The sequence below is a fragment of the Silurus meridionalis genome, chromosome 29 (genome assembly GCF_014805685.1).
Source record: "Silurus meridionalis isolate SWU-2019-XX chromosome 29, ASM1480568v1, whole genome shotgun sequence".
Lineage (NCBI taxonomy): Eukaryota > Metazoa > Chordata > Actinopteri > Siluriformes > Siluridae > Silurus > Silurus meridionalis.
The window spans coordinates 11,521,158-11,549,027 of NC_060912.1; the positions used below are offsets into that span (position 1 = coordinate 11,521,158).

Sequence of the window (27,870 nt, forward strand, 5' to 3'; positions counted from 1 at the left end):
GAGAGAGAGATGAGAGAGAGAGATGAGAGAGAGATAATGAGAGAGAGAGAAAAGATGAGAGAGAGAAAGAGAAATGAGAGAGAGAGAGAGAGAAATGAGAGAGAGAGTTGATGAGAGAGAGAGAGAGATGATGATGAGAAAGAGAGAGAGAGAGGAGAGAGAGAGAGAGAGAGATGAGAAACACGCAGGACCTCCCGCTCCCGTCATAAAGCGTTATAACGCCTGCTTGCGTGTCCCTTTCACTTCGTTCAGCGGCTATAAATACCTACAGAATCCAGTGCAGTGTGTGTGTGTGTGTGTGTGTGTGTGTGTGTGTGTGTGTGTGTGTGTGTGCAGTGTGTGTGAGCAGTGTATGTGTGCAGTGTGTGAGCAGTGTGTGTGTGCAGTGTGTGTGCAGTGTGTATCTGCGGTCTCACGCGCTCTAAAGGCTTCTTTTTTCCTCCTGAGCGACTTTCTATCTTCTGTCCTTGAGTCTGGAGGAATGGAGGCTAAAATGTGGGCGTGTCTTTGAGTTAATGTACAAAAAATAAATCAGAGTGGGCGTGTCTTCAGTCATATGTAAAAATCTAAGTAATTGTAACTTTTCATAAGTTAAAAAAAGAATAGGGGCGTGTCCTTAAGTTTGTAAGTGGATATGAGAGTGGGCGTATCCTTGAATGTATTAGTGAATATTAGAGTGGGCGTGTCCTTGAGTGTATAAGTGAATGAGAGTGGGCGTGTCCTTGAATGTGTCCTTGAATATTAGAGTGGGCGTGTCCTTGAGTGTATAATTGAATGAGTGGGCGTGCCCTTGAGTGTATAAGCGAATGAGAGTGGGCGTGTCCTTGAGTGTATAAGTGGATATGAGAGTGGGCGTGTCCTACAGTGTATTAGTGAATATGAGAGTGGGCGTGTCCTTGAGTTTATTAGTGAATATTAGAGTGGGCGTGTTCTTGCATGTATAAGTGAATATGAGAGTGGGCATGTCCTTGAGTGTATAAGTGAATGAGAGTGGGCGTGTTCTTGAGTGTATAAGTGAATATGAGAGTGGGCGTGTCCTCTCCTCTCCTCTCTTGGTCTATGTTTATTAGTGGTTGTTCTCCTCAGACCCTGGCTGCACCACTCAGAATCAGTAAATCAGTAATAACACCATGGGGACTGAATATCAAGCGCCGCCCCAACCTGCAGCCAACCTGACCACCAGACAGGTGAAGACCTTCCAGAAGATGGAACCGAAAGCTTTAGGGGTGAGAGCCTTCATTCAGTAGAACACACACACACACACACACACACACACACACACACACACACACACACACACACACACACTATAAAAAGCTGTTTTATGGCTCTAAATGATTTTTCCTGTATTGCAGTCGATTCAGATCATCATCGCAGTTTTGTGTCTGTGCCTGAGCATCTCTGTGCTTCAGATCTACTATGAGGTTCACTTCACCCCCGACCTCATCGTAGTGGTGGTGATCGTCGTACAGGTGTGTGTGTGTGTGTGTGTGTGTGTGTGTGTGTGTGTGTGTGTGCCTGTATGTGTGTACATATGAGCGAATGTAATGGCATAAGGCACATACAGTACATGTGATATATTTTTATTGAATTCTGTGGAGAATAGAGCTTTTGGCTCAGTTGTTGAGTTCTGGGTGTGTGTATAGACATTACACAAAGCAATACATATACAAAGACAAGCCTGTAGAGGGCACATGCTTTGATTACAACACGACCAGAACAATTTCCTATAACAGAATCCCAGACGCTCATTACAAAGCACCCTAGTTGTTGAGTCTGACAGACACAAACCCACCGCTGTCCCTCTACAGTCTTCTGATGGCATGTGGAAACAGGCTCGAGTGGTTTTGTGGTTGCTTGCTGTAGAGGACTTTCAAGGGAACCATGGAGGAAAATGGGCAGGAAATGTTTTTAGACGTTGCTGATGAAATCTTTGAGTACCAGAGGTGAAACTTAAAGCAACGGGATAAACATCAGGACAAGGGACTCTATAAAAGATAATGCTAATGACTTGGTCAGATATGTGCAGTGGAAATGCTGGAGCAGAGGTGAGTTCAGTTCCTCTCCTCCGGTCAGGGGCTTTGGTGGGCTTGTGGATGTAGAAGAGGGCAGAAAGCACATTTCTCAGTGTGTGATTCTTACAGCATTCATGATCAGCACTTCAAATGTTACATAATGCTGTCTGGCTTCAAGTCCGTGATGGTCTTCACCATATCTGGTTGGTTTATAGCTGAGGTATGATAGAGGAAGGGGTTTCTGGTGGGTGGGGATACGATTAAAAGGCGGTGGATGCAGCTTTGGTGTTCTAGATAGTCACAACTCAGTTATAATGATGCTATAGTTTTCTTTGTTGAAGATGAACCCCATATAAAGATATACATTTGGCGTATCAGATTACTAGCTGATATCTGAATGGAGATAATGGCAAATTTGATCACAGAGCATCCATTCAATATGAATTATTATTCCTTTATTTTCTGTAATAAGCTTTAAAACTCCTGCCTTTGTAGATTCTCGCCTCGGGTTCGATCCTGATCCATGCTGGAAGGTTTCCTTCTCTTTTCTGGGTGAGTGAGTCTCATGATGTTCGTGATCCTGGTCCAGTGTCAAAAAACATTTAATTGCGTTTGTTTACCGGGAATGTATAGTGCAATATTATATATTTTCCCAATTGTGTGTGTGTGTGTGTGTGTGTGTGTGCAGGTAAAGGCGACCCTGGCAGTTCACCTTGTGAGTGCTGCATTCACCACGGCTGCTCTGGGCCTCCTGTCCCGCCACCTGCCCTACAGACAGGACTCATATCACTGCGAACACTGCCGGAGACTGGAGATCTACGCTGTGGTAACACACACACACACAAACACACACACACACACACACACACACACACACACACACACACACACTGACTAACAGGCCTGGGATGCATTTCTAATCCGCATGAGTAAATAACAGAGCTGGCAGTTTCTGTGTAACAGGAATGTCACCATGGGAACGTCGCAGGCAGGCGCTTATGCATGAGTTTAGGCTTATTGTTATTATTATTAACCCAAAACTCGTCAGTTTTATTGTACATAGTCTCGATTTCCAAACATTGTTCACTACATCTATTAAAGGAGACACTAGACATTAAAAAATGCATGTTGTTTCGTGTGAGACGCAGAGATTTGTGCCGAATCGACGAGTTGGAATTCGAGACTTGTTTTAATGTAATGAAGTCAAGATTGTAAAAAGATTGGAGTCAAAGTAGGAAGTGAGCTCTGTAATTCCCTGTTACAGTTTTTTTTATAATAATAATAATAATAATAATAATAATAATAATAATAATAATTGAACTGCTGATTTTTTTTCAAAGGACTGTACCAAAGTGCAAAACCAATTTGTTGTAATAAGACCATATTTTATTGAGTTTAGTTGTTGAGAATGATTTTATTTATTTCTTTTCTTTTCGTAAGCCTTTACACACGTGTGAGGTTATGCAGGTTGTCTTTTCATTTTCATGCTTTATAAACTGTGAGCTGGTAAAAAAAAAAACGGGAAAAAAGTAACAAGTAGAAAAGCAATATTTTAAAAATCTTCAATTAACAAATAAAATGACAGTCACACAGTTGTAGAACCATGTATTCAGAGCTGACTGTGATGTGTATTCAGAGCTGACAGATCTCAGTCCCAGAGGGGGCGATATTTCTATTCAACAAAAGGTTTTGGAACTGAGCCCTTTTTGGACTAAAAACGAGGCCAGTGGTGATGAAACGTTGCTCCCAGGCAGCAGATGCGGAACTACTAGTGGGAGTTGTTTCTAATGATTTGGCGCAGGTTTCACTCTGATCATCTTAAATCTGACCAAATCCGATTCCAATCCAATCACTATCATTTCTACTCTGAGGAAACGGTGCTAAGGGCCAAAGTGTATCTGCAGGTGTGTAGTTTAGGCTCAGATATATTCTTCTTTTTTTTACAATATTATTGAACTGAATACATTTTCTTTAACGTGTTTCTTTTTTTAACCAGCTGTTACGTTTTTGTTGCATGTTCACGTTTTACTCTTCTTTTTTCATGTGGTCTTGCAAACATCGTTTGTTAAAAATACATTTGTAAGCATTATGTACAGTGGCTGTGAAAAGTGTCGAGACACAGAGTGTTTTATGGTTTTTGAGAGACACATGCAGGTCCTTTCTGTTTCTGTGCAACAAACTCAGTAATGATATAAAGATTTCCTTGGAGATTTAGTGGATTTAGTTGGTGATTCCTTCTTCATCACAGAGCAGTTCAGTAGGATTGAGGTGCAGTGACTGGCCAGGACGTTCCATGATAGATATCAGTCCAGACCAGTGTTTGCTCTCTTAATAACACTTACAGAACTCAGACGGTGAATTCGGTTCCAATGAGCTGAACTCCAAACAGAACTGCATCGTGTTGATGAAATGGAAGCCATGTTGGTTCACTTTCAATTTCCAGAATCTTCCCTGCTCCAAAACAACCCCAAACCATTAAACTTTTACCTCCATCTATGTCTATGGGGTTGAGGGAGTCTCATCACATCTTCTTTCCTGCTCTCCATCTCACACAAGTTCCTCTGGTGGTGACCAAAAAAAGAATCTACAGAACTCACTTTTCAAAATTCTTGTGTTTTGTTTGTCGCATATAAACAGAAGGTCCACACACGTGTCTCAAAGTCCACAAAAGACTCTGTGTTTTTATACAAAGGGGTAAAAAAATGTGACCTCCATATTGTACATGTTCTACATATTCTACATCTTCTCCACATGTGCATGATCCACGTTCATGTATAAAAGGAAATGAACTGACAGCACAAGCTTCCGTTCCCAGTGCAATTCCAGTGCCGCGATTCCCCACGGGGTTACGTGAAAAAATGCGAAGTGACAAAACGTATGAACAAATTCCTCAGGTGTCCAGAAACCCCTTAAAGATCTGAATTCAGCCTGATGTCCATGTGTTTGATCCGAATCACACTTAGTCCTCAATGAAAGCAGATTGGAAAATTGTTTGCACTTGGTACAGGTTTTTTGTAGTTTGTCCATAAATGAAAAAAATAAAAAACTGTAACAGTTTAAATGTATTGAACTCTCAGATTTTGAATGAAATCAGAGTTTAGTCTTGAAAGTAAAATATGTTGTTGTCTTTTATTTGTTAAATTAAAACCCAGATTCTGTTTCTTGTGTCCTGCTTTCCCAAAGCAACAATATTGTTTCAAGAAATGCTCTAATATGATCGAAAGAACCTGTAAAGTAAGTAACCCACGCTCTTGTGCTTGAGGGTCTGTAATGCATGAGGTTGCTTCAGTCCAGCAAATGTGCACATTAAATTCACATCACAGTATATTCAGGGTCAGGACTTCAGTACGGTTTACTGTTGAGTTGCTTCAGTGCTCCTCGCAAACCTTTGGCACCTCGTTTGTATCATGTTTCATTTTTTATTTATTTTTGCTTCACCCCATCTTTAATTGTTATAATTTGCTGTTAGTTTTTTGCACTTTGGACAGTGTTTTGAATTATATTTTAATGCTATACAGTTAAAAAAAAGCAAAACAAAACACGAATATAGGATGTGAAAACTTGTGTTAATGACATTAGTGTATATTTTGTGTATACGCTGTGACACGCAGTACTGACCCCTGAACCTTTTATGTCTCTGTGACTGTGGGCGGAGTTTAGCTCTTGATTGACGGCTTTTTGACTACCTTGGTGCTGTTCCTGGTGGTCGAGCTGATCGTGTGCATCGTCACCGTTCTGTTTGGACTCAGTGTCCTGACTAAAGGAGGCCTGCATGTGAGTGCGGTTTGAAAATCACTCAAATGCAACAGTTTATATCAGGATTTCTAGAATAGTCAACAGAAGTCGATTTTTGGGGTCCAATCACCATCCAGTTCATAGAACTCGTCTCATTCCAGGAAATCTAGAGTTATCTTTTCTATTTTCGACAAATGAATTTCAAGTTATGAATATGAGTTTAGTCTACGTTAAACCCAAGTTTGGCCCGATTGTCACAAAAGAACTTTGTCAGCATTTTGTCCAAATTTAGTCAAAATGTTTCACAGACCCTCCACAATCAGTGTGAACAAAACAGAAGAAGGTCAAATTTCTACCAGGGTCTTATAGTTAAGTGTTTGGCCCCCTAATAATAATAATAATTATTATAACTATGTAAATTTGATTCATGAAGCATTTTCACACACACTGCCGTACAATCGCTTATATAACTATAAAAAATTAAATAATTTTTAATATAAAATGTTGGTATCAGAAACCTTTGAAACCTGATGTTTAAATGTTTGTGTTTGTTATAAGGATTAAGGTTCTGTCTCTTGTTGCTCTCCAGCTTCCCGGTGTGGTTCAGCATATTGAGGGTCCACCAGCTCGCCCAGTCCTGCCTCACCCGGAGGTCGCACCTGCTCAGGTACAGGAACATCATGAATCGTTTTAGCAATCAACTCCACAACATCACCACCAAGCTCTAAAAAACATACAAACTCCTGGGATTACAATCTTTACGGTACTCAGAAAATTGGCAGCTGTTACATCAAATGTGTTACTCAGTTAAAAAAAAAAAACTACTGTTTTTGTTGCTGTGTACATTTTTACTCAATAAAGTGTCTTTAAACGGCACAAAAACGTGAAGATTAGCATGAACAATCATATAAGGACAAAGATTAGCACTGTCAGAGCAGGATTAGCTAATATCAGTTCCCTAAAGCTGATAATAAACCGGTGTTTATCTCGTAATTAGCACATAATGAGTAAAATTATCATTTGCTGACCGACTGAGGGAAATTTTCCAGTCAGGATTAGGATGAGGATTAGGATTAGCATATTCTGATTAATTTTGGTACTTTGAGAATAATATTAAAATAAATATATTCACATGTTTGTACCATGAATGGGACATTCTGCAAACATTATGCAAATCAGGTTGATGCTAGGACCCAAAATTAGCATTTTATTACACTAGAACTAATAATAGCGCATATTGGGCTTAAACTAGCAGACTGGGGTTAAGATTAGGACATTGGATAGTGTTAGCATGAAAATGAAGATAGTACAGAACATTAGAACTAGCACTAGCATCTCAGTTCCAGCTTAAATGGTGTCCTGGCTGGACGCTTAACGTGTAAATGCATTTATGTTAATATTCTGGATTTATCTGCTTGTCTTTTGCTTTTTTTTGTCTTTTCATGAACGCCCCGTGCCGCTCTGGGCGGCTGCCCATTTTACCCGTGCCTGAATCTGCCGCTGATTATGATGATGATGGTGATGATGATGTGTTTGATGCAGGTGGAGGTGGTGGAGGAGGTGATGGTCCCTGAGGCAGCACATGCACCTGAAACCCAGCTGACAGAAGCTTCCACTCCTCCCACTGAACCCCAGGTGGAGCCAATCGACTCTATAGCGGAGGTCTGAGTCAGGCGTCATGTGACCAAGGTTCTCATCACAAACAGGAGCATTAATCGTTTGAATGGTTTCTTCAAGCAGAATATTTTGATTGTTTTTTTTTTTTCCAGTTAGACAGTCAGGCTGGTGGGTTTCTGCTCTCGGAACAAATCTCAGTAAAACTCCTGCTGGATTTTCCACCAATCAGAAACAAGGGTTGATGAAATGGAGGCCAAAAATAAAACGTGAGCATTTGCGTTAGCCTCGTAGCTCTAACCGAACGTTACGAAATTATGATCAGTGAATTAAATATTGAATCCAGTTTATTTCCCCTCAAACATCTTGAAATAGATGAACCACCATGACGCTGATGAATCCTTGAATCTGATTGGTCGAAAGGTTTTGCTTTCCTGTAATTGCAGTTCAGACAATGAGTTCCTGCTGAAAGGGTAATATTCCGAAATAATTTCGATCCGTTATTGTTTCTATAGTAACAACTCCTGATGGAAGAAGTCTCCAGTGTCAGAGGTTTTAGTAAATGCAGGCCCCCCCTTGAAGTGAAAAAGGGGGTGTGGTCAGGAAACTGTGTAAGTGATAACCGGAACAAACTGGTTTTCTTTGTTTTCTGGACATTCCACATAACCGAAAATGGATCAAAACTACTTTGTGTCACGTGTAATAACACTTTCCACATGCAGTTATCAAAAAATAATCACATTCAGGGTGAATCATTTTCCTCATCACTGCTGTGGAGATGATTGTTTTCCTGTAACCGCACAACTCACACAGTGTGATTCTCAGTACAGTAGGGAAGCTGGACACCACATGCCGTATTTTACACACCTTTTGGCCTAATTTGTCATTTTGTTATTAAATGTGCAGGCACCTGAAGTTTTTATTTTTACTCCATTTTGTTCCATTTTATCACCTGCACTAGAACCGTGTCCCACTTTGAGCACTTTCTAGCACACTTCTTTTTAAAACAGGGATCTCCAGATAAACAATGACCAAAATCTGGGACCTGATATTTTCCATGATGTAATGTCTGATGTATCACATCTCTTTCATCCCATATCCCTCACCTCCATCATATCCCTCACCTTTATCATATCCATGATCTCCATCATATCCCTCATATCCCTCACCTCCATCATATCCCTCACCTCCATCATATCCCTCACCTTTATCATATCCATCATCTCCATCATATCCCTCACATCTCACGCTTCCCACATCCCTCACTAAACATGATCTTGATCAACACCTAAGGCTGGAGTTATTTATTTATCGTATGCTGAATGCTGGAACGTATAAAAAGTATATTTCTGAAATGCGTAAACTGTTGTGTAAATGCTACAGGTAATTAGATGTTAGATCTTCAGGATCGCTGTGCAGACGTCATGGCTGTAGTTTTCTGGAGTCGCTTCAACGAGCCAAAAAAATAATATCTCAAAACCGCCACGTGACCACGTGTCCAGCAGTGCGTCCTTCCATGTCCTCTGTCCTGCGTCTTCTTTTGGTTTAATACAAGTTTCTTTCTAAGTGAAACAGATGGACCAAATCAATCGTCCCTTAATTCTGACTTTCCTCCAGAAGTTGAAGTGAAAGAAAGATTGAAGTCTTGAACTTTCACTCAAACACTGAAAAACCTCATGTACACATATACAGTTGATGTACACGTCAATGTCGCACCATAAGCATCCTTTATGAATAATTCTGATGGGTAGATCCAGTTGGATTCAGCAGAACGGCATGAAGGTGAAGAACACGCTGTAGGACTGATGTGCTGATATGATTTTTTTTTCCACTTCCTGTTTTTATTCAGTAATGTTCATCTTGGTTTCGTTGTTTGATACAAACGACATATAAATGTAAATAAATAGATACATGGGCCAAACTCTGTATCCATGTTTCTTATTTATTTAGATAGATATAAAAACGATAAACATGTCAGGGTCATGGACGTGTCCCTCAGTGCCCCATACAGACGCACTACATGTTCCACATCTGCTGGTTTCATAATTTAATGTTATATCTGCTTGCTGTAAATTGTTCACCTGCTCCACTACAAGCATCAGCAGTGATCCGATCTGGCTAATGGTGGAATGTTTTTTCCTCTGCATATTAATCAGGAGCTGAATCAGGAACATGCAGCTCCCACGGGCAAAATACAGCTGTAACAGAACTCTCCTGGTAGCACAAAACATGGCGCCACCCCCGGGTAGGAGTTCTTGGGCACTAGAGTTAGTTATAATGGAGCAGTGGAGTGATGCACAACAAACATCCTCGCTGTTTCGAGGCGTTTCTTCACCCATGTTGTAATCGCCTGAGCAGACGGGACACGAACATAATGTTCGAACTGGTAATGACACTGAAATTCCTCATTGTGCAGCACTCACACTATCACCATACAGGTTTTACAGAGAGCGCACATCACACAACACTCCACTGCTCCATTATAACTAACGGCAAGGGGTTCAAAACGAGCTCACACTGGTTTCAAAATGTCCTTTTTCCCTGCGCAACCCTGTTCAACCCTCATCAATACATTCGTTTCCATTAGCCTGTATTACTGCACTTAACTAGCTCACTAGCTCATATAATCACCTGATGCTAGGTAGCTATTACTGCTGCTTATTACATGCTAGTAACCACCCAAAACAGAGCCTACAGGAAACTGTAATGTGTTTAAGAACAGCAGTAATAAATGAGTGAATGTGTCTCTTCCAGTTGGACATGTCCTGCTAAAATGCTTTGAAGACTTTAAAGTAAAGACATGGTGCCATGTAGTGATGCATGGAGTCCATGTAGAAACTCCTTTTCTCTTTCTGCTCCTACTGGAATGTGCTGGGTTTCTATTCCTTCCACAAGATGGCAGCAGAGGGAAGTGCAGAATCTATCTATCTATCTATCTATCTATCTATCTATCTATCTATCTATCTATCTATCTATCTATCTATCTATCTATCTATCTATCTATCTATCTATCTTGCTGGCTGGCTGGCTGGCTGGCTTTACTGCTACTACTAATATTACCACCACTACTATCATAAATACTAAAACTACTACTACTATTAAAATTACTATTACTACTATCACAATACTACTGCCATTCTGCCACTACTACTGCCACTACTACTGCCACTGCCATTCTGCCACTACTACTGCCACTACATATAGTGGCAATGGTAGTAGTGGCAGTAGTAGTTGTAGTGGCAGTAGTAGTAGTGGTGATAGTAGTAGTGGCAGTATTAGGAGTAGGAGTAGGAGTACTGGCAGTAGTAGTAGTTACAGTAGTAGTAGTAAAGAAACACTACAACAACAACAACAACAATAATAATAATAATTTCATGATGCCATTTAATGCATTACATTCTTTTGTTCTTGTTATAATGTTTTAAGTGTGAAATGAAAAATAAGATCTGATCTGCATATCTGCGTATTGTGTAAATGCTTATTTAGAAATAAAAATTTGAGGGTGTGTGTGAGTGTGTCATAAAGCGATTCCTTTTTTCACAGCTGGAAGTGTTCCAGGGGAAACGCGGATGATTAATAATGTAGAAATGAACGTTTAGCGATTACGCTGTGACGCACGAACGCAGCTAAACATAGCAGCAGGTACAGAGTGGACTTTACACCACATTCTCCATACCCTGATTAATGAGCACAGTAAACACTGCTATCTGTCCATCCAGAGCTACAGCATCGTGTATACAGTTCCTATACCATAACCCTAAATCCTGTAGCAGTTCACCCAGAGCACTCTGTAATCTACAGCTCCATCAATCCATTAATCCATCACTCCATCATTCCATTAATACATCAATCCATCAATCCATTAATCCATCATTCCATCATTCCATCAATCCATCATTCCATCAATCCATCATTCCATCAATACATCAACCCATCAATCCATCATTCCATCATTCCATCAATCCATCAATCCATCATTCCATCATTCCATCAATCCATCATTCCATCATTCCATCATCATTCCATCATTCAATCATTTCATCATTCCATCATCATTCCATCATTCCATCAATCCATCAATCCATCATTCCATCAATCCATCATTCTATCATTCCATCATTCCATCAATCCATCAATCCATCATTCCATCAATCCATCATTCCATCAGTCCATCAAGCATTCAATCCATCACTCCATCATTCCATCAATACATCATTCCATCAATCCATCAATCCATCATTCCATCATTCTATCATTCTATCATTCCATCATTCTATCATTCCATCATCATTCCATCATTCCATCATTCCATCATTCCATCAATCCATCATTCCATCAATCCATCAATCCATAATTCCATCATTCCATCAATCCATCAATCCATAATTCCATAATTCCATCAATCCATCATTCCATCATCATTCCATTATTCTATCATTCCATCATTCCATCAATCCATCATTCCATCAATCCATCAATCCACACCTCACGCCTGTGTGTGTGTGTGTGTGTGTGTGTGTGTGTGTGTGTGTGTGTGTGTCTCACTAGCCTTCTTCTTCTTCTTCTTCTTCATGTATTCTTTTATCTTTTCTAAATATTTTCTTCATCATCATCATCATCATCATTGTTCACATCAATGAATCCACAGCTGTGTGTGCTGTTCTGGATTCACCTTCCACCTTCTTCTTTCTCTTCTTCTTCTTCCTCTTCTTTTTCTTGTTCTACATTTTCTCAATTTTTCTTGCTTATATTTCTTTCATCTTCTCTATTTTTCTTATTATTCTTTCCTCTTCTTTTTTCTTCTTCATCATCTATTCTTTGTTTTCTTCTCCTTCTTAATTATTTTCACCATCACCATCACCAACATCATCTTCATCTTGTCTGCTTCTTTCTTTTCTACTTCTGCTACTTCATCTTCTATTTCTTTCATCGTCTATTCTTCTTGATTTTCATCTTTTTTAGTTTTTTTTTCTCTCTTTTTAGTTGACTTCATCATCGTTATCATCTTTTTCTCCTCCCCTCCACTTTTTTCTCCTTCTGTGTGTTCCCTTTTTTTTCTTATTATTATCTATGATCTCTTTCTTCCTGTAAACAGCACAATTTCTTACAGATTTTGGACTTGACTTTTTAATTTGGCTTTATATTTTCCTGGACTGAGAGAGACACCAATACTGGAACTGCTACGACTAAGACTGCAGGTACTGTAGGTACTGTAAGTACTGTAGCTTCAAATAATTTATTCTTTATTACCGTATTATCTGTGTAAGCCCATTGAGACAGTACCTACAGTACTTACAGTACCTACAGAACCTACAGTACATGTGTTCCTGAACCCGGAGCAGAAGCTGGAATGAACACATTATCAAACCCGTACAGGATTAATGTTTATCTGCACCATGTGGAAGAGTTTGGCTGTAGTTGAAGTTTAAAGAGAGATGTTACCATGGCAACACTCGGCTGTTGTTTGGTTACGCCTAGCATTGTACCCTTCACCTTTTTCCTTTTCATTGTTGGAGCTCGTTGCGTGGCTTTTATGGGCACAATGTAAACAAATCTTATCACTAAGTGCATCATAACTGTGTGGAAAGAAGTTGATATTACTGTTCATTCAGAGAATGTGCTTTTACCTGCCACTGCGCTACGATTCGCTCCCTTTCGCTCGCTTCACTCGAATTCAGCGTTTTAATTGGTTCAAAATGTTTGAATGTCGATGATTAGTCTGTCTTAATTAGCAGTTTTTTTAGAGGCACATTCACACTGTGTTTTTGAGGAAAAAATGCAGATAAAATTTAGACTAAAATCAAGTGTTTAAACACACAATAATGTTTTACTAAATGATTAAAGTGACACATTCACTCAAACCAGAAAAGTGAAAATATCTATTTAGTTGAATAGTTCAACTGGAGCTGATATTTCATTTATTAGTAGAGTATAAACTATAAATATAATTAAACATATAATTAAAGCTATTCTATGATTTACTGCACACTTGTGGGATTCTTATTGGCTATAAAATTTAGTTTTTCTAGAAATAAATGCTGAAATTGAGTAAAATGATCAGTTTAACATCAAGCCGTTTTGAATGATTTTAACGCTGGGTTTATTATAATCTCATAACAAACAGAAATACTCAATACATTAATGACATTAGTTATTTCCCAATCTCTTTTCCCAATATAAATAACTGAGGATTCTGTGTGATTATAATAATAATTCTATATAAATAGAATTGTAGAAATTTTCTATATGGCAACTCATTTTGCAAAAACGTTTCAAGAAACTCACGTCCCCAAATAACACTTGGGACATAAGGGAGGGGTTTGAGATTAGTGCCAGCTGTGATGTCAGAACACACGAGGGTGTGATGCAGGATGTCAAATCCAAACGGCATTAATCCGCTTTCACCTGATATACAGTGCTGTTAAACATTCCTTACACACAGCTGGGCTCGGGAATGTTCTCACACACGTTCCCAGTGTGTTGACCCTCTTTAACCCCCATGTTTAGTTCTCTTAAACCCTCACATTGGGGATTTAGGACTATGTGCATAACACTATTTTGCTAAATAAATAAACTGATTAATTAATTTATAGATATATAAGTAAATAAAAAAATAAATAAAGCTCATTACTATAAAATGTCTTTCTTTCAAGAGAGAGACTTTTATTTCAACAGAGTTTATTTATTTCCCCAAGCCATTACAATATTCATAGAAAATATAAAACAGATTTATATTTTACAATCATTCTTTCAAATGATAACTTTTGTCATGAGTAAAAAAAAATGAAATCCTGCTATTTATACGCCCCCCCCTTTTTTAAACCCCTAATGATGAATTATTAAAATTGCAAATCTTTCCCAACCTGCTTAATAAATATTCCACCATTTTCCATATTTTCTTATTTTCATATTACTGGTTATAATACTTTAATATATTTAAATATAAATGTATACATAGTCTATAAACTATCTATTTATATTCCTGAGATCGTGACAGACGCGTTATTTGAGAAACGGACGTCATGACGAAGTGGTGTTGACATCTTCATTTGGTCCACCGAGATCCACCAGGAACAACTTCTCATCTGTAAAATCAGTAACAGATCATGTGTTAGTCATTTGATACGTTAAATGCTGTCTCTGTGATTACAGTGCAGTCACATGGAGGTGTAGTTCTCTCTGACGTTTATATCTGCCTTGTGTGAAGTGTGTGTGGAGTGAAATGGAGCTGTAACATGTTCTGTATCAGATACTGTAGTGTGTTATGAGGTAGGAAGCTGTACATGCTGAAATGGGATCAGTGAGCTGGAATTAATAACCAAAACACACAATTCATCCCCAGTGTTTGGGGTTTGTTAGAATTACAATAATCTCATTGATACCCCTGGGTAGGTGAGGGTTAAGACCTGGTTCAGAGGGTCCAGCAGGGGCAGCTTGGCAGTCCTGGGATTTAAACTAACACCCTCATGATTATTAATCCAGCATTTTCCCCATATGATAGAAATTAGTCTTGTATAACATTATGCTTAAATATGTATACAATCAAATCTTATGTTGGATTGGGATTTGATTACACAAGCTCTTCCCCAGGTTTCTCCTCCACCCCTTCTGCACTCTGAGAGTGCTGGCCAAATGTGAGGTATTTATACAATAATGGAAATATATCAATAAGTGTATGGTTGCCATGGACTTCCTGTAGCTCATGTGATTTGAAAATGAGTCGATTCTAAAATAAAATCAATTCTAGTAATGGTCTTTATGAGTGATATAATAAGGTGGTGGTGGTGGTGGTGGTGGTAGCTTAGTGTTTAATGCATTGGACTCACAAGTTTAAATCACAACACCGCCAAGGCCCTTAACCCTCAATAGATTTAAAACATCCTTGGATCATGGATATGGTGCAGTTTTCATGATTTTTAACCTACTGAGGAAATCCGAGGTGATGGTGGTGATAGTGGTGATAGTGGTAAGGAAAAAACTCCCTGAGACCTCATGAGTGATGAATCATGCTACCACTGCGGGGCCCTTGTACAAGGCCCTTAACCCAGAGTTGTATCAATGAGATTAGTAAAAGTAACTCTATATATTTAATATTTATAGGAGTAGTTGCTCATTTTAGAAGTGATCCCACCTCTAAAGCTGCAGAATGCAGACGTACAGTGTTTACATCTGTACCTCAGTCACTGTGTAAATGTGAGCCACTCCCAGTGATTACTTTTAATCAGATCTGCTGCTCTCGTGCTGAAGGACCAATTTATCATGAACGTAAAGAATCAAACTCCTTCTCACTAATCCCCTGTGACGGCGCTCACCCCCACGTCCCGATTGTCCGCATTACAGGACGATTGTATAACAGTAACAGACGGGTGTAGAACAAAACCAGTTGAAAGAAGTGGACGAATGCGGTACTCAGGTCAATGTTTGTCTACAGTGTCTTACATTTCGCTGAGATGTAAAGAAACTCATCAGCATCTTAATGCTTTTGTTCGATGTTGAAAAGGGAGGAAGCGTAGGATCAATTCAAACTACTATTAATGCACCAGATGTCCAATATATTCGCTCCAGTGTTTGTCCTGCCTCTGAAATTTCACTACACACTCCTGGTGGTTTAGTTTTTATCCTGTTAGAATACTTTTACCAGATTTAAGGGGGCCAAGGACTGACAGCTCTTACAGGAAGTGGCTCTAGAGCTGGAACAGACGACCAAACACAGCAATCGCATGATATAATCCTCAAAATAGCTGCAAATCAGTTTATCTCAAGCGCTAATCAGGTTTTATCCTGCAGAATTTTTCTCAAAATTCTAATAAATCACATATGTATACAGTGTGCAGGTGATGCCTTGATTTTTTCACCTGTAATTTACCTCAGAGCTAGCCATATATCTGTGTGATCTCTGCTAACATATAAAAACACAATGCTAGCTCCAAGCTAGTTAGTGCATGAGAAAGCAATTAGCACAACGGCTGGTAAAGTAATTTTATATAAAAATTAAAAATGCAGTATTTTAACTGCTCCTGGACAAAAATTAAGCAAAATATGAAGCTTGGAATAGTCATTAAAAATAATGATTGGTTTGTCCTTTATAATTGCAGTCCCCATGGCAACAGAAGTAACCATGTGATGGGTACGTTTGGTTCCGCTTTGGAATGTTGTATTGATTCCCGGTGCTATCCGTTTGTTTCATGCATCCATGTTTTCTTCAAGCTATTGAGAGGAAAACAATCCATACTAAAACCCATAAGTTCTAATTTGAAAAGTCTACATTATATCCTCACCTTATTTTACAGCGTCTCAACGTTCATTTCCCTCATCATCTCTCTGGTGTCACCACATACGTCCCTGTTCGTTTGGGTTTTGGGCTTTGAGTTAGATCCTCCTGGTGAAGACACAACAAAAAAAGTATTCAGGAAAAATGAGTCACTGTGGTGTCTGATGTAGTTTTTGGTTTAATATCAGTTCAGTGTTCAGATTGAGAGCAGAGAGAATAAGACGTGTCTCTTACGAAAGGATAGAGGTTCTTCTGCGGTGTGTGAGGGCTGTATGCTGGAACAGACAGCGGCTCTCTGAAGGTGGTTCTCATGTAAGGAGTGTGTTCCTGAGGTGGCAGAGAGCGAATGTCGTCATCGTTATCCACACAGCACCATCTGACCAGCTGTGGAAAAAACAGGACAAACAGCTGTGGATCTCTGAAATCTTAAAGAGGATTTTGGGATTCGTTTCCGTTCCTGCTGCAGATGTGCAAAAGCTAAGCTAGCTCAAAGAAATCTTACCAGGATGATGATGATGATGAGGAGGAGCAGAATGGCGATGGCAGCCAGCACGAGTAAAGCAATGGCCCATCCAGGGACTCCTTCACCATGGTCAGATGATGGGGTGGTGGTGGAGAAGTTGGTGTTGGTCACATGGCCGCTCACTGAGTGATGGATTGTGGTGTTGGAGGAGTGTGTGGTGATGGTGGTTGAGACATTGGGCTTTGGAGGTTTGGTTGTGGGCAGAATTGGAGGTGCAGAGATGTGTTTACTTATCGTTTCAGGTGTTGTAGAGGTTTTTTGGGTTGTGGACATTTTGCCAGTGGTCAGTGTGGTGGTTGGTGTTGTGGTTTCTGTTGTGGTTTTTGTTGTGGTTGGTGTGGTGGTTGGTGTGGTGGTTGGTGTTGTGGTTTCTTTTGTGGTTTTGTTGTGGTGGGTGTGGTGGTTGGTCTTGTGGTTTCTTTTGTGGTTTTGTTGTGGTGGGTGTGGTGGTTGGTGTTGTGTTTTCTGTTGTGGTTAGTGTTGTGGTTGGTGTTGTGGTTAGTGTTGTGGTTTTGTTGTGGTTTTAGTTGTGGTTAGTGTGGTGGTTGGTGTTGTGGTTGGTGTGTTAGTTGGTGTTGTGGTTGGTGTTGTAGTTGTTGTGGTAGTTGGTGTTGTGGTTGGTGTTGTGGATGGTGTGGTGGTTTGTGTTGTGGTTGGTGTTGTGGATGGTGTGGTAGTTGTTGCTGTTGTGGTGGTTTTGTAGTTGTTGTAATTGGTGCTGTTGTGGTTGTTGTCGTGGTAGTGGTTGTTGGTGATGGTGTTGTAATTTCTGCATATGAGTCTGTGGAGAAATCAACATTAGCATTTCACACTGTGACATTTTCTGAACGATTGATGTGTGTGTGTGTGTGTGTGTGTGTGTGTGTGTGTGTGTGTGTGTGTGTGTGTGTGTGTGTGTGTGTGTGCAGGCGTGTGCTTACCTTTCAAACTTTCATTGTTGATTTGAAGGCCATTTAATAATTTGTTGTTTTTCAAAGCATTCTGAAAAACACTTTTTATTAAAGTAGGATTGTTCAGAGGCCCTTTAAACACAATGATGCTGTTTGCGATCACTGATCCTTTCCTGTTAACAGAAAAAAAATCACCAGATGAGGATGGGTTCCTTTTTAAGTCTGGTTCCTCTCAATGTTTCTTCCTTAAAGCATCTCAGGAAGTTCTTTTCTTGCCACTGTTGCCGCTGGATAACCCAAAAGGGAATAACACTAATAGGGACTAATTATGGATTGCAAAATTATAGTTGTAATAGATTTATTTCTGTGAAGCTACTTTTTTTGCTGACATTTATGGCATTTGGAATATGCTATTATCCAGAGCAACCTACATTAATCTCATTCATACAACTGGGCAGCTATGGGGTTAAGGGCCATTCTCAGGGGCCCATATTGATATGGCTGGGATTTGAACTCATGACCATCAGATCCAATGTTTAATACCTTAACCAATGTAAATGAAAAAACAATACAAATGACCTTGCATTAAATGGAAAAATTAAAAACAATAATATGAGGTGAAGATTGTAATTAATGAACTTTTTTTCTTTACTGCACAAAATAATACATCCTACCTGAAACTCATGGCTCGTACACCTTGATAACCCACAAATGTAGGGCAGCTGGAGCAGCTATACACAGAGTAGAACTGAAGGAACCAATAAAGAATTGAGGTTATGTGTAACATTTGAAAGTATGATATATTCAGGTGGTCCGTGTAAACAGCACTAAAAGTGAAGATGAAATGAAGACTCACTGCACTGCTGACTTCTTTGTACATGTTCTTATAGTCCTCAGACTGTGGGTCCTGGAGAGAATTGTTGTAGATGCGGTTCATGATCTCGAAGCTGAAGTTATAATTGAAGGTATCCTCAGCAGACATCGCCTCAGCTCTCTCCAAGCTTTCACCTCCAGCAGAGGCTGCAGGATTGAACAGGGTGGATTATCTTCTGGACTGAGTAAATGTTCTCAGGAATTGTGTGGTGGTTTCAGGAAATCAGGATGGATATCTCTGGAAATCCTACTTTTATTTTATTAACATATTGGCTGGCATGTTTATGACTTTAACATTTATTATGAATACACGGCTTTGTCAGTTTTACAAACTTGCTGCTCGTCTAACGTTAATAAGGAGGCAGGGTCATCAACACAGCTGCAAAAAACATCTGTAGCTCATCTGAATAAAGATAATTGTAACTTTTATTTATTAAATATTTGATATATGGGTCCTAGTGGATATTATATTATAATTATATTAGATTAGATTAGATTAGATTAGATATTACAAAACCCGACTTTTACACCCAGCACACTCCCGGAAACATGAGATTGTAGGATTTATATGTATAATATAAGACAAACATAATAAGCTAAATAAAAAACAAGCGAATAAAAAAAAAATCATAAATAAATAAATACAATTCTATTAATAACAACATTTTAATAGAACAAAATATACGATTTTTAAAAGAGAGTCTGGACCTTTATGGCCCCTTAGTTCATAATTAAGTTTATAATATTATTACTATTTATAAGAGTACAAATATTTTATTATTATTATTATATTTTACCATAAATTATATTTTATTTATGAAAAAGTATGTTACAGGTTCTAATAAAAAGAAAATCGATTGACAATTTTTTTGCATGAAAAAAAATTGCATGAAAATATTTTTTGAATGTATAAATTAACAAATTTAGAAATAGTAATTATATTATTGGATATTTTGGTTCTTATTTCTTACCCGAGGTTTTTAAGATCACAGCGATGCAGAGAGTCCATATAACCCAGCACTTCATGGAGACCTCCATCATGCAGAACCGTGAATAATAATAATAATAGTAATAATGATGATGATGATGATGATGATGATGAGAAGGAGGAAGAGGAGGATAATCCCACAGGGTAGTGTGGAGGAATCTCAGCAGTGGAAGTTCAGGAGTGCTGCTCAGGGTCAGACTGAAGCAGAGAGATATGAAGTGATCGCTTATGGACTTTATAAGAGTGCGATCGAATAAAAAAAACGCAGGGTAATTAATCATGCAGGAGGTTATTTGTCTTATCAGAAGGTCCACTACAGAGCCAGGTGTGGTTAGAAATTGCACAAAGCCTCGAGCTGCTGGATGCTGGAGCGATGTGTGGTGAGTCTGATTCATGGCATGCTGCGACGGTGAATTTGTTTGATCCTCGATATATAAATTGTGGTTGTGATTTCATCTGCATACGCGTACGTCAAAAACCTGCTGCACCTTAGAATACCTGCTTCACTTCCCAGGGTGTGTTCTTACAGAAACATGAGGGTTAAATACCAAATACTGTAGTGATTCAGCTCTAGTCATTATAGTCAGAGCTACTGAAGTAGAGACGCCGTTACATAATCTGGAAGTAGGTTTAGATCTCTAATGACTAAGACAGAGGTGACTGATATGAGAAAATGTTTATGAATGGACGGGTTAGATCTTTACTCAAAGGTGTGTGTGCCACTTAACTACACAGATTCCAATTTTAACTGTATGTACAGTCAGGTATATTTGCATAATTTATATTGGAGTCAACGTGGTATCCTTTATTCCATCTTTCAGACGAAAACATCATTATAATTTCTAAACCTTTTATTTATAAAACTTCTTTTATCAGTGCTTCTATATATTTACTTAAATGTGCATTAATTAAACAAAGAAAAATGGTAAATATAAAATTAACTAAAATCAACACTAAAAAAATGGAAAGAAGAAAAATAGACGAGGTGAGAAATCCAAATCCGTTTACAGATTCATGTTCCTCTGAATCACTCACAGGATTCTCACAGGTCCCTTGAGTCTCTTGGGATTCTGCTTGCTTTTGCCATAAAATTCCACTAGAGGGCACTCTCCAAATCCTTAGAATTCACCAAATCTGTGGACTCATAAATCCCACTCACGAGTACCTGCTATCCTGCTTCAAATGGCGCTAACACGACTCAGCAGAATAAGGCTTTGTGTAATAATAAAATAAATGGTAGGGGGCGGGGGCAGATGCCCAGATTTTACACCCCCCCGCCGTGGTTTGAAACACTAACTTCTCAACCCAGAGGCGAAGTTTAAACACGATCTCATACAGGAACCACAGGATCTCATACAGGAACCTGCGCTTATAGACCTTTTCACCCTTATTTATTCAATCCTTATATAAAGCACATGTTAAAAAGCAGAGACTTGAACCAGGGATCTCATGCACCAAAACCCACAATGTTGCAGAACCTTTACTGCTGCTGCTCATTGGAGTTTTGTCTTTAAAAATGGCTCAAAGTGTGATGAATGTTTAGTGGAACAGGAGCTGGTTACTTCCTGTATGTTTCTCAGTACCAGGAAGTGTCACTTTGAGAAAACTTAACTCAGGCAGGAGAATGTTGGTTCAAACAGCAGTCAAGTCTCAAGATCTCATCTGAGTGCTACAGGTGTGAATGAAATCGTACAGTGTGTAGAATAAGTGGACTGGAGGAGTCTGGTGAACATGTCCATGCTGCCAGGACCTGTGACACCACTATGAAAAGTGTTTTGGTTGTACATGGTTCATTTTTAACCATTTCTTTTTTTAATTTGGCTTATAAAGACTACCTGAAGTACCTTCTCAATACTTTTCATGTATTACTACTACTTCTTCTTCTTCTTCTTCTTCTTCTTCTTCTTCTTTCTACAAACTCTAATTAGCACTAACACCAAGGTCACTGATCTCAAACCCCAAATATTACCTACATTTTCCCACCAGATCACCAAGCAGAAGGACCAAACAGCTAGAGTCAAACCAACAACCTCAACAAACAAGTGTCAAAGCCACTACACAAAGCCACCAAAGTCCATGTGAAGATCCAGCAGAGAGCCAAAGTCAGTTAAAACACCAATCTGATTTAAATCAAGAGTTTGTGATTTAATGCCATGATACTGAGTGACCAAAACTTTTTCCTCTCTCTCTCTCTCTCTCTCTCTCTCTCTCTCTCTCTCTCTCTCTCGCAAACCCAATGACCCTCTTTTTCCAAAATAATGTAATACAGCTGATTTGACAGTAGAGGCAGTGCAGCTTATAATATCCCTCTGTCTTTCTTTCTTTTTTTCTTTCTTTCTTTCTTTCTTTCTTTCTTTCTTTCTTTCTTTCTTTCTTTCTTTCTTTCTTTGTTTAGAAAGATACAATAAATATATAATACATTATTAGGAATGATTATTTCATCCAGAATCTAAATGTGCTTTAATAAAAATAAAAAAATCTAATAAATTGGAAAATAATAAAAAAAAGAATTTTAAAAAATCACAATCTTGTGTTATACATTAAAAAGTAAAAATAGAATAAAAAATAAAGGAAAAATAATAATAAAAAAGAATACAGGTGGGAAAAAAATCTAACCAAAATTAATGTCTGTATTAAAGTAAATACTTTTTTTTTCCATTTTCGACCATGGACCACTTTAGCCCCGCCTCTGTCCAGCTTTGCTCCGCCTCTTCATTAATCACAAACTTTTAACAATCTATTTTTTCAATAAAAAAACTCAATCTCACTCTGATTTGGATTCATTTCCCAGGAGACGTTTCCTGTCATTTCAGTCACTGCAGCGCTGACAGACAAGGTACAAGTGTGTGTGGGAGTGTAAAGCAAGACAGGGTCACACACACACACACACACACACACACACACACACACACACACACACACACACACACGGCACACATGTCAGGTTTGTCTTCATTGCTGTGTTTGACAGGAGCTCCTTATTTATTTATTACTGTTCAGGTGGAACTGTGTGTGTGTGTGTGTGTGTGTGTGTGTGTGTGTGTGTGTGTGTGTGTGTGTGTGTGTGTGTGTATGCTTGAGTGAAAGAACACTGTTCTGTAGTCTCCTGGTGAAAGTTGTGTTCCTCCATCATTGGGATGCGAGAACTGAAGCAGTAGGCAGGTGTGTGTCGGTCTGTGTGTGTGTGTGTAAGGTGTGTGAGGAGAAACAGAGACAGCAGCACTGCCTTGTCCAATTAGAGGCAAGAGAAAACAAATCTGTCAGAAATAAGACCAGGCTGAGCCATTGATCTGTTTACCCAAAGCGTTTTACACACACACACACACACACACACACACACACACACACACACACACACACACACACACAGAGCTATAATAGGTTTGTGTGTGGCTTAATTGTCTCACACACGCGCAGAATATCGAGTAGATGTTTTTTTGCGTTTTAAGTGCAAATAAAAAACGGCGGAAATCGTTTTAAAGTTTAACTCCAGAGAGCCTCGAAACGTGATGAATCCTGCAGATGACAGCGTGTCACGTGAGCATGAGGAAACCTAAACAAAACTTGAACTCCTAAACACTTACTTTACCTCCACGCCAGATTTGTTTTAAAACATTTCAACACCGGCGTTTCAATCTGTCCAAATGCAAACACACGTGTCTGTTACGTCCGCGTCCTCTTTACACACGCGTCTGTTATGTCCGCGTCCTCTTTACACACGCGTCTGTTAAGTCCGCGTCCTCTTTACACACGCGTCTGTTACGTCCGCGTCCTCTTTACACATGCGTCTGTTATACACGCGTCTGTTACACACGCGTCTGTTACGTCTCTTTACACACGCGTCTGTTATGTCCGCGTGCTCTTTACACACGCGTCTGTTACACTGTAGAGTAAAACTGTTATGTCTCTTTACACATGCGTCTGTTACGTCCGCGTCCTCTTTACACACGCGTCTGTTACGTCCGCGTCCTCTTTACACACGCGTCTGTTACGTCCGCGTCCTCTTTACACACGCGTCTGTTACGTCTCTTTACACACGCGTCTGTTATGTCCGCGTCCTCTTTACACACGCGTCGGTTACATCCGCGTGCTCTTTACACACGCGTATGTCACGTCCGCTCGTCTTTACACACGCGTCTGTTACGTCCACGTGTTTTTTACACACGCGTCTGTTACGTCCGCGTGTTTTTTACACACGCGTCTGTTACGTCCGCGTCCTCTTTACACACGCGTCTGTTACGTCCACGTGTTTTTTACACACGCGTCTGTTTCGTCCGCGTCCTTTTTACACACGCGTCTGTTACGTCCGCGTCCTCTTTACACACGTGTCTGTCACGTCCGCGTCCTCTTTACACACATGTCTGTTACGTCCGCGTCCACTTTACACGCGCGTCTGTTAAGTCTGCGTCCTATTTACACACGGGTTTTTTTTACGTTCGCATCCTCTTTACACACGCGTCTTTTTTACGTTCGTGTCCTCTTTACACGCGCGTCTTTTTTACGTTCGTGTCCTCTTTACACGCGCGTCTGTTACGTCTCGTCCTATTTACACACGCGTCTTTTACGCCCGCGTCCTCTTTACATATGCGTCTTTTACGTTCGTGTCCTCTTTACACGCGCATCTGTTACGTCCGCGTGCTTTTTACACACACGTCTGTTACGTCCGCGTCCTCTTTACACACGCGTCTGTTACGTCCGCGTCCTCTTTACACACGCATCTGTTACGTCCGTGCCCTCTTTACACGCGAGTCTGTTACTTTCGCGTGCTCTTTACACACGCGTCTGTTACGTCCGCATCCTCTTTACACACACACACACACACACACACACACACACACACACACACACACACACACACAGGTGCTAATTGACCCTAATACAACTCCAGCATGAAACATAAACCAATCGAGTGCAGGCGTATGTTAATACAGACTTCACGTTCTACCACATTATCGTTTTTATAGCAACAACTCTTTAGCATTACAACTGAACATGGTATAAGTTTTCCAGAAGGAATAATGTGTTTATGTTACATTTATGGAAAGAGAGTTCATCATCAGCTGTAACTTTTCCAACATTTTTGAAGCAAATATGCACAAAAGTATGTGCACCCCCTGCCGATCACATCCATACAGTATATGGTTCTTTTCCACAAACTTTGAAGCACAAAATTGTATATAAGTTGTGTGGACGCCATTAAATCACAAGTTCCATTTGTATTTCACACTTCATTTTTATTGTTGTGAAGGACTAACACTCAACCCTGCTAAACACCTTTAAGATAAACTCGAACTGTAAACTCCTTACTTCAGCATCAGAGCCTAATTTCACTTATTCTTTATTTGTAGATGAATATCACTAATCCTCAAAGTCACACCACCAAACTGTAGAGTAAACTTTTCCCTAAAGAGTGAAGGGGTATAATATCTCTTATAATATCTGCCTGAATCATTCTGACGCCCTGCCTCTGGATGGTTTCACCTCAGCAGCCTAAAGATTCATGAAGGTACTGAGCAACTCAAGAACTTTGATGATGGATTTGGACTATGATTAATATCGACTACGCTACAATGTCTCAGGAACACAAGTTGCATTTAGTCCCCTGCACACCTTCACAATGATGGACATTTGGTGACACCCAGATGAGGAGTCTGGTTCCTCTCAAGGTTTGTTTCTCATGGAGTTTTTCCTTGCCACAGGCAGCCACTTGCTCGCTCAATATGAATAAACGTACAATTATAAATAACAAATTTATACATTCTTTTAATATTATTTTATCTTTATGTCCATTGCTAAATGTGCTATACAAATAAAATTTAATTAAACTGAGTAAACATAGGGGAGTAAATGTGGACTGGGACGCCTAACAAGGGCATATAGGTTTGATGGTCTGAAGGTGCACAAACCTTTAGTCATATAAAGTATTCACTAAAATAGAGCGAGCATAATCTATAGACTCTGTATACAATCATGGGACATAAAACAGAAAATGAAATGCATTGGAAAGGGTAAAAAATAAAGTAATTAACAATGTAACAGTACAGGTGCACACAGTGGGGTAACAAGACACAGGACTAAATGCAAAAACACGAGCACATGCAGAGAATCGTACAACATTGAAATCAAGAAATTGAAATAAATCAGAGAAAATGTAATATATGGTGATGAGATGGATGTTTACGCTCAGATATGTTGCACACCAGCAAATCAGAGGTCTCCTTTTATAATGTCTTTAGCGTTTAGAGAGTGCTGGATCTCATTAGCGAAGCTCCTGCTGCTCAATATGACTGTCAGAAATGACATAATGAAACACGAAGGCGTAGCGGACGCATGAACTCATGGGTAAATCGCTAATAAAACACACAGAGACAGTGGCTGGCGGCCATATCGCTTCTCGCTGGACATTTAACGTGGTGCAGAAGCCATTATCTCACAGCACATATAGCGAAACGCAGCCCGGGGCGTCTAGCTGCCGCTAAACGTTAATGGCTAAACTCCACACAATGATGGAATTAGCAAGCAGATGGACGGACGGTCGGTAAAAGAAAAGAAGTCGAATGTAGAGAGAATTGAATAAAGGCCTTATCAGATGGAGAGATGGTGGAGAGACGATGGAAAAGAGAAGACACAAAAAAAGCAGTGACCTTATTAACTCTATAACAAGAGACAGAGAGAAACAGACAGAGAAAGCAACAGAAGCTACACAAATCCGGGATGAATTTAAAAATGGTGTTTTCGTCTAAAACGATCTGCATCCACAATATTGTATTTAATCGTTTCCCAAAAGTTGCTCATCCACACTAAAACATCTGAAAACACTCACGTCCCTGTCCCATGTAAGCAAAAGGTAAGACGATTCGATTCACAAAACATTGTACAATGCCTGTAACGCTCATGCTAGGCTAAGCAGGAAAACTTGAATATGAAAATCTTTTAACAACATGCAAACACAATAACCAACATGCTTAAACTTACTAAACTCTTCAATTTCTCTGGTGGCCTGGAGGGGAGCAGTCCATGTAGGCTTTGACAGAGGGTCACCTCTGGTGGTCTGGAGAGGTATTTACCAAGGGTAGCCATAACAGCTAAAACCCAGCTCCTAGAGGGTTTAAACTGGTGATGGGTCTTTTTGAGATTGTGTGGAGGTGGCAATATGCCTGTGCCTCTGGATGGATCATTTATTTGTAATAAATGGACATTCAGTGCCACCCAGATGAGTATGAGGTTCCCTTTTGAGCCTGGTTCATCCAAGGTTTCTTCCTTATCCATCTCAGGGTTTTTTCTTTCACCACAGTCACTGCCAGCTTGTTCATCAGGGACAAACTTACACTTATAAAGAACTTATTCATTCTGTATCACCACATTATCTTTATAAAGCTGCTTTGAGACAATGTCCACAGTTAAAAGCCCAATACAAATAAAAATTAATTGAATTAGGCAAGTTCCATAACTAAGCAGGTGGGCGGAAAGATATCTTTAGCCATGGGGGAGCAGAGTGATGTTCTCAGCAAGCTGGGTAAAGCATTTCGCAGATGCGCTTATTTCTTGTACAGCTGAGAAAATTGAGGATTAAGGGACATGCTCAAAGGTTCCTGCTCAAGGGTCCTGCTCAAGGGCCTTGCTCAAGGTCTCAGCAGGGGCAGCTTGGTGGTGCTGGGATTTGAGTCCATGACCTTTGATCAGAACTCCATCTTATCTACTGAGCTACCCGTTCTTACAAAGCAACATCCTTGTCAGGGTGGGTTGGTGTTTCAACTAGGCGCTACACAAGGCCTTCTAATAAATTCAACATTAACAATGTGGAACAGTCCTAAGTGTCTGCATCAAGGGGCTCCCTCTGGTGGCCCAAAAGGGAAATGTCCATGGTTTCAGAAAGAGTCTCAGAATGCACTGGAGGCGATATGTAGCTCCTCTGCTGCATGATTTATCGGACCTTTGACTCCTTTCATGTTTGAAGAAAA

At 39.7% G+C, this 27,870-nt stretch overlaps 2 protein-coding genes across 3 annotated transcripts in view; one reads left to right on the forward strand and one right to left on the reverse strand.

The window, feature by feature from the left end:
- The window catches only part of si:dkey-81h8.1 (uncharacterized protein LOC100034657 homolog), an 8,908-nt gene extending 1,149 nt beyond the window's left edge, over positions 1–7,759 (forward strand). The window contains exons 2-9 of one of the 2 annotated variants that reach the window (XM_046843772.1): positions 1,087–1,226; positions 1,356–1,472; positions 2,511–2,567; positions 2,704–2,841; positions 5,199–5,249; positions 5,676–5,789; positions 6,340–6,417; positions 7,293–7,759. In XM_046843772.1, the coding sequence (XP_046699728.1) occupies positions 1,131–1,226; positions 1,356–1,472; positions 2,511–2,567; positions 2,704–2,841; positions 5,199–5,249; positions 5,676–5,789; positions 6,340–6,417; positions 7,293–7,418 (777 nt within the window). In that variant the 5' untranslated portion in view covers positions 1,087–1,130 and the 3' untranslated portion in view covers positions 7,419–7,759. The remainder of the gene's footprint in view (positions 1–1,086; positions 1,227–1,355; positions 1,473–2,510; positions 2,568–2,703; positions 2,842–5,198; positions 5,250–5,675; positions 5,790–6,339; positions 6,418–7,292) is intronic. The other variant, XM_046843773.1, reaches the window with a different exon arrangement.
- Positions 7,760–17,723: 9,964 nt separating this feature from the next.
- LOC124381844 (nuclear transcription factor Y subunit alpha-like) lies at positions 17,724–20,147 on the reverse strand. The gene is made up of 4 exons (XM_046843716.1): positions 19,893–20,147; positions 18,905–19,068; positions 18,743–18,796; positions 17,724–17,939 (listed from the first exon to the last, which is right to left on the reverse strand). The coding sequence occupies exons 1-4, from the start codon at positions 19,960–19,962 to the stop codon at positions 17,724–17,726; spliced, it is 504 nt and encodes a 167-aa protein (XP_046699672.1). The 5' UTR covers positions 19,963–20,147.
- Between the last annotated feature and the right edge of the window lie 7,723 nt (positions 20,148–27,870).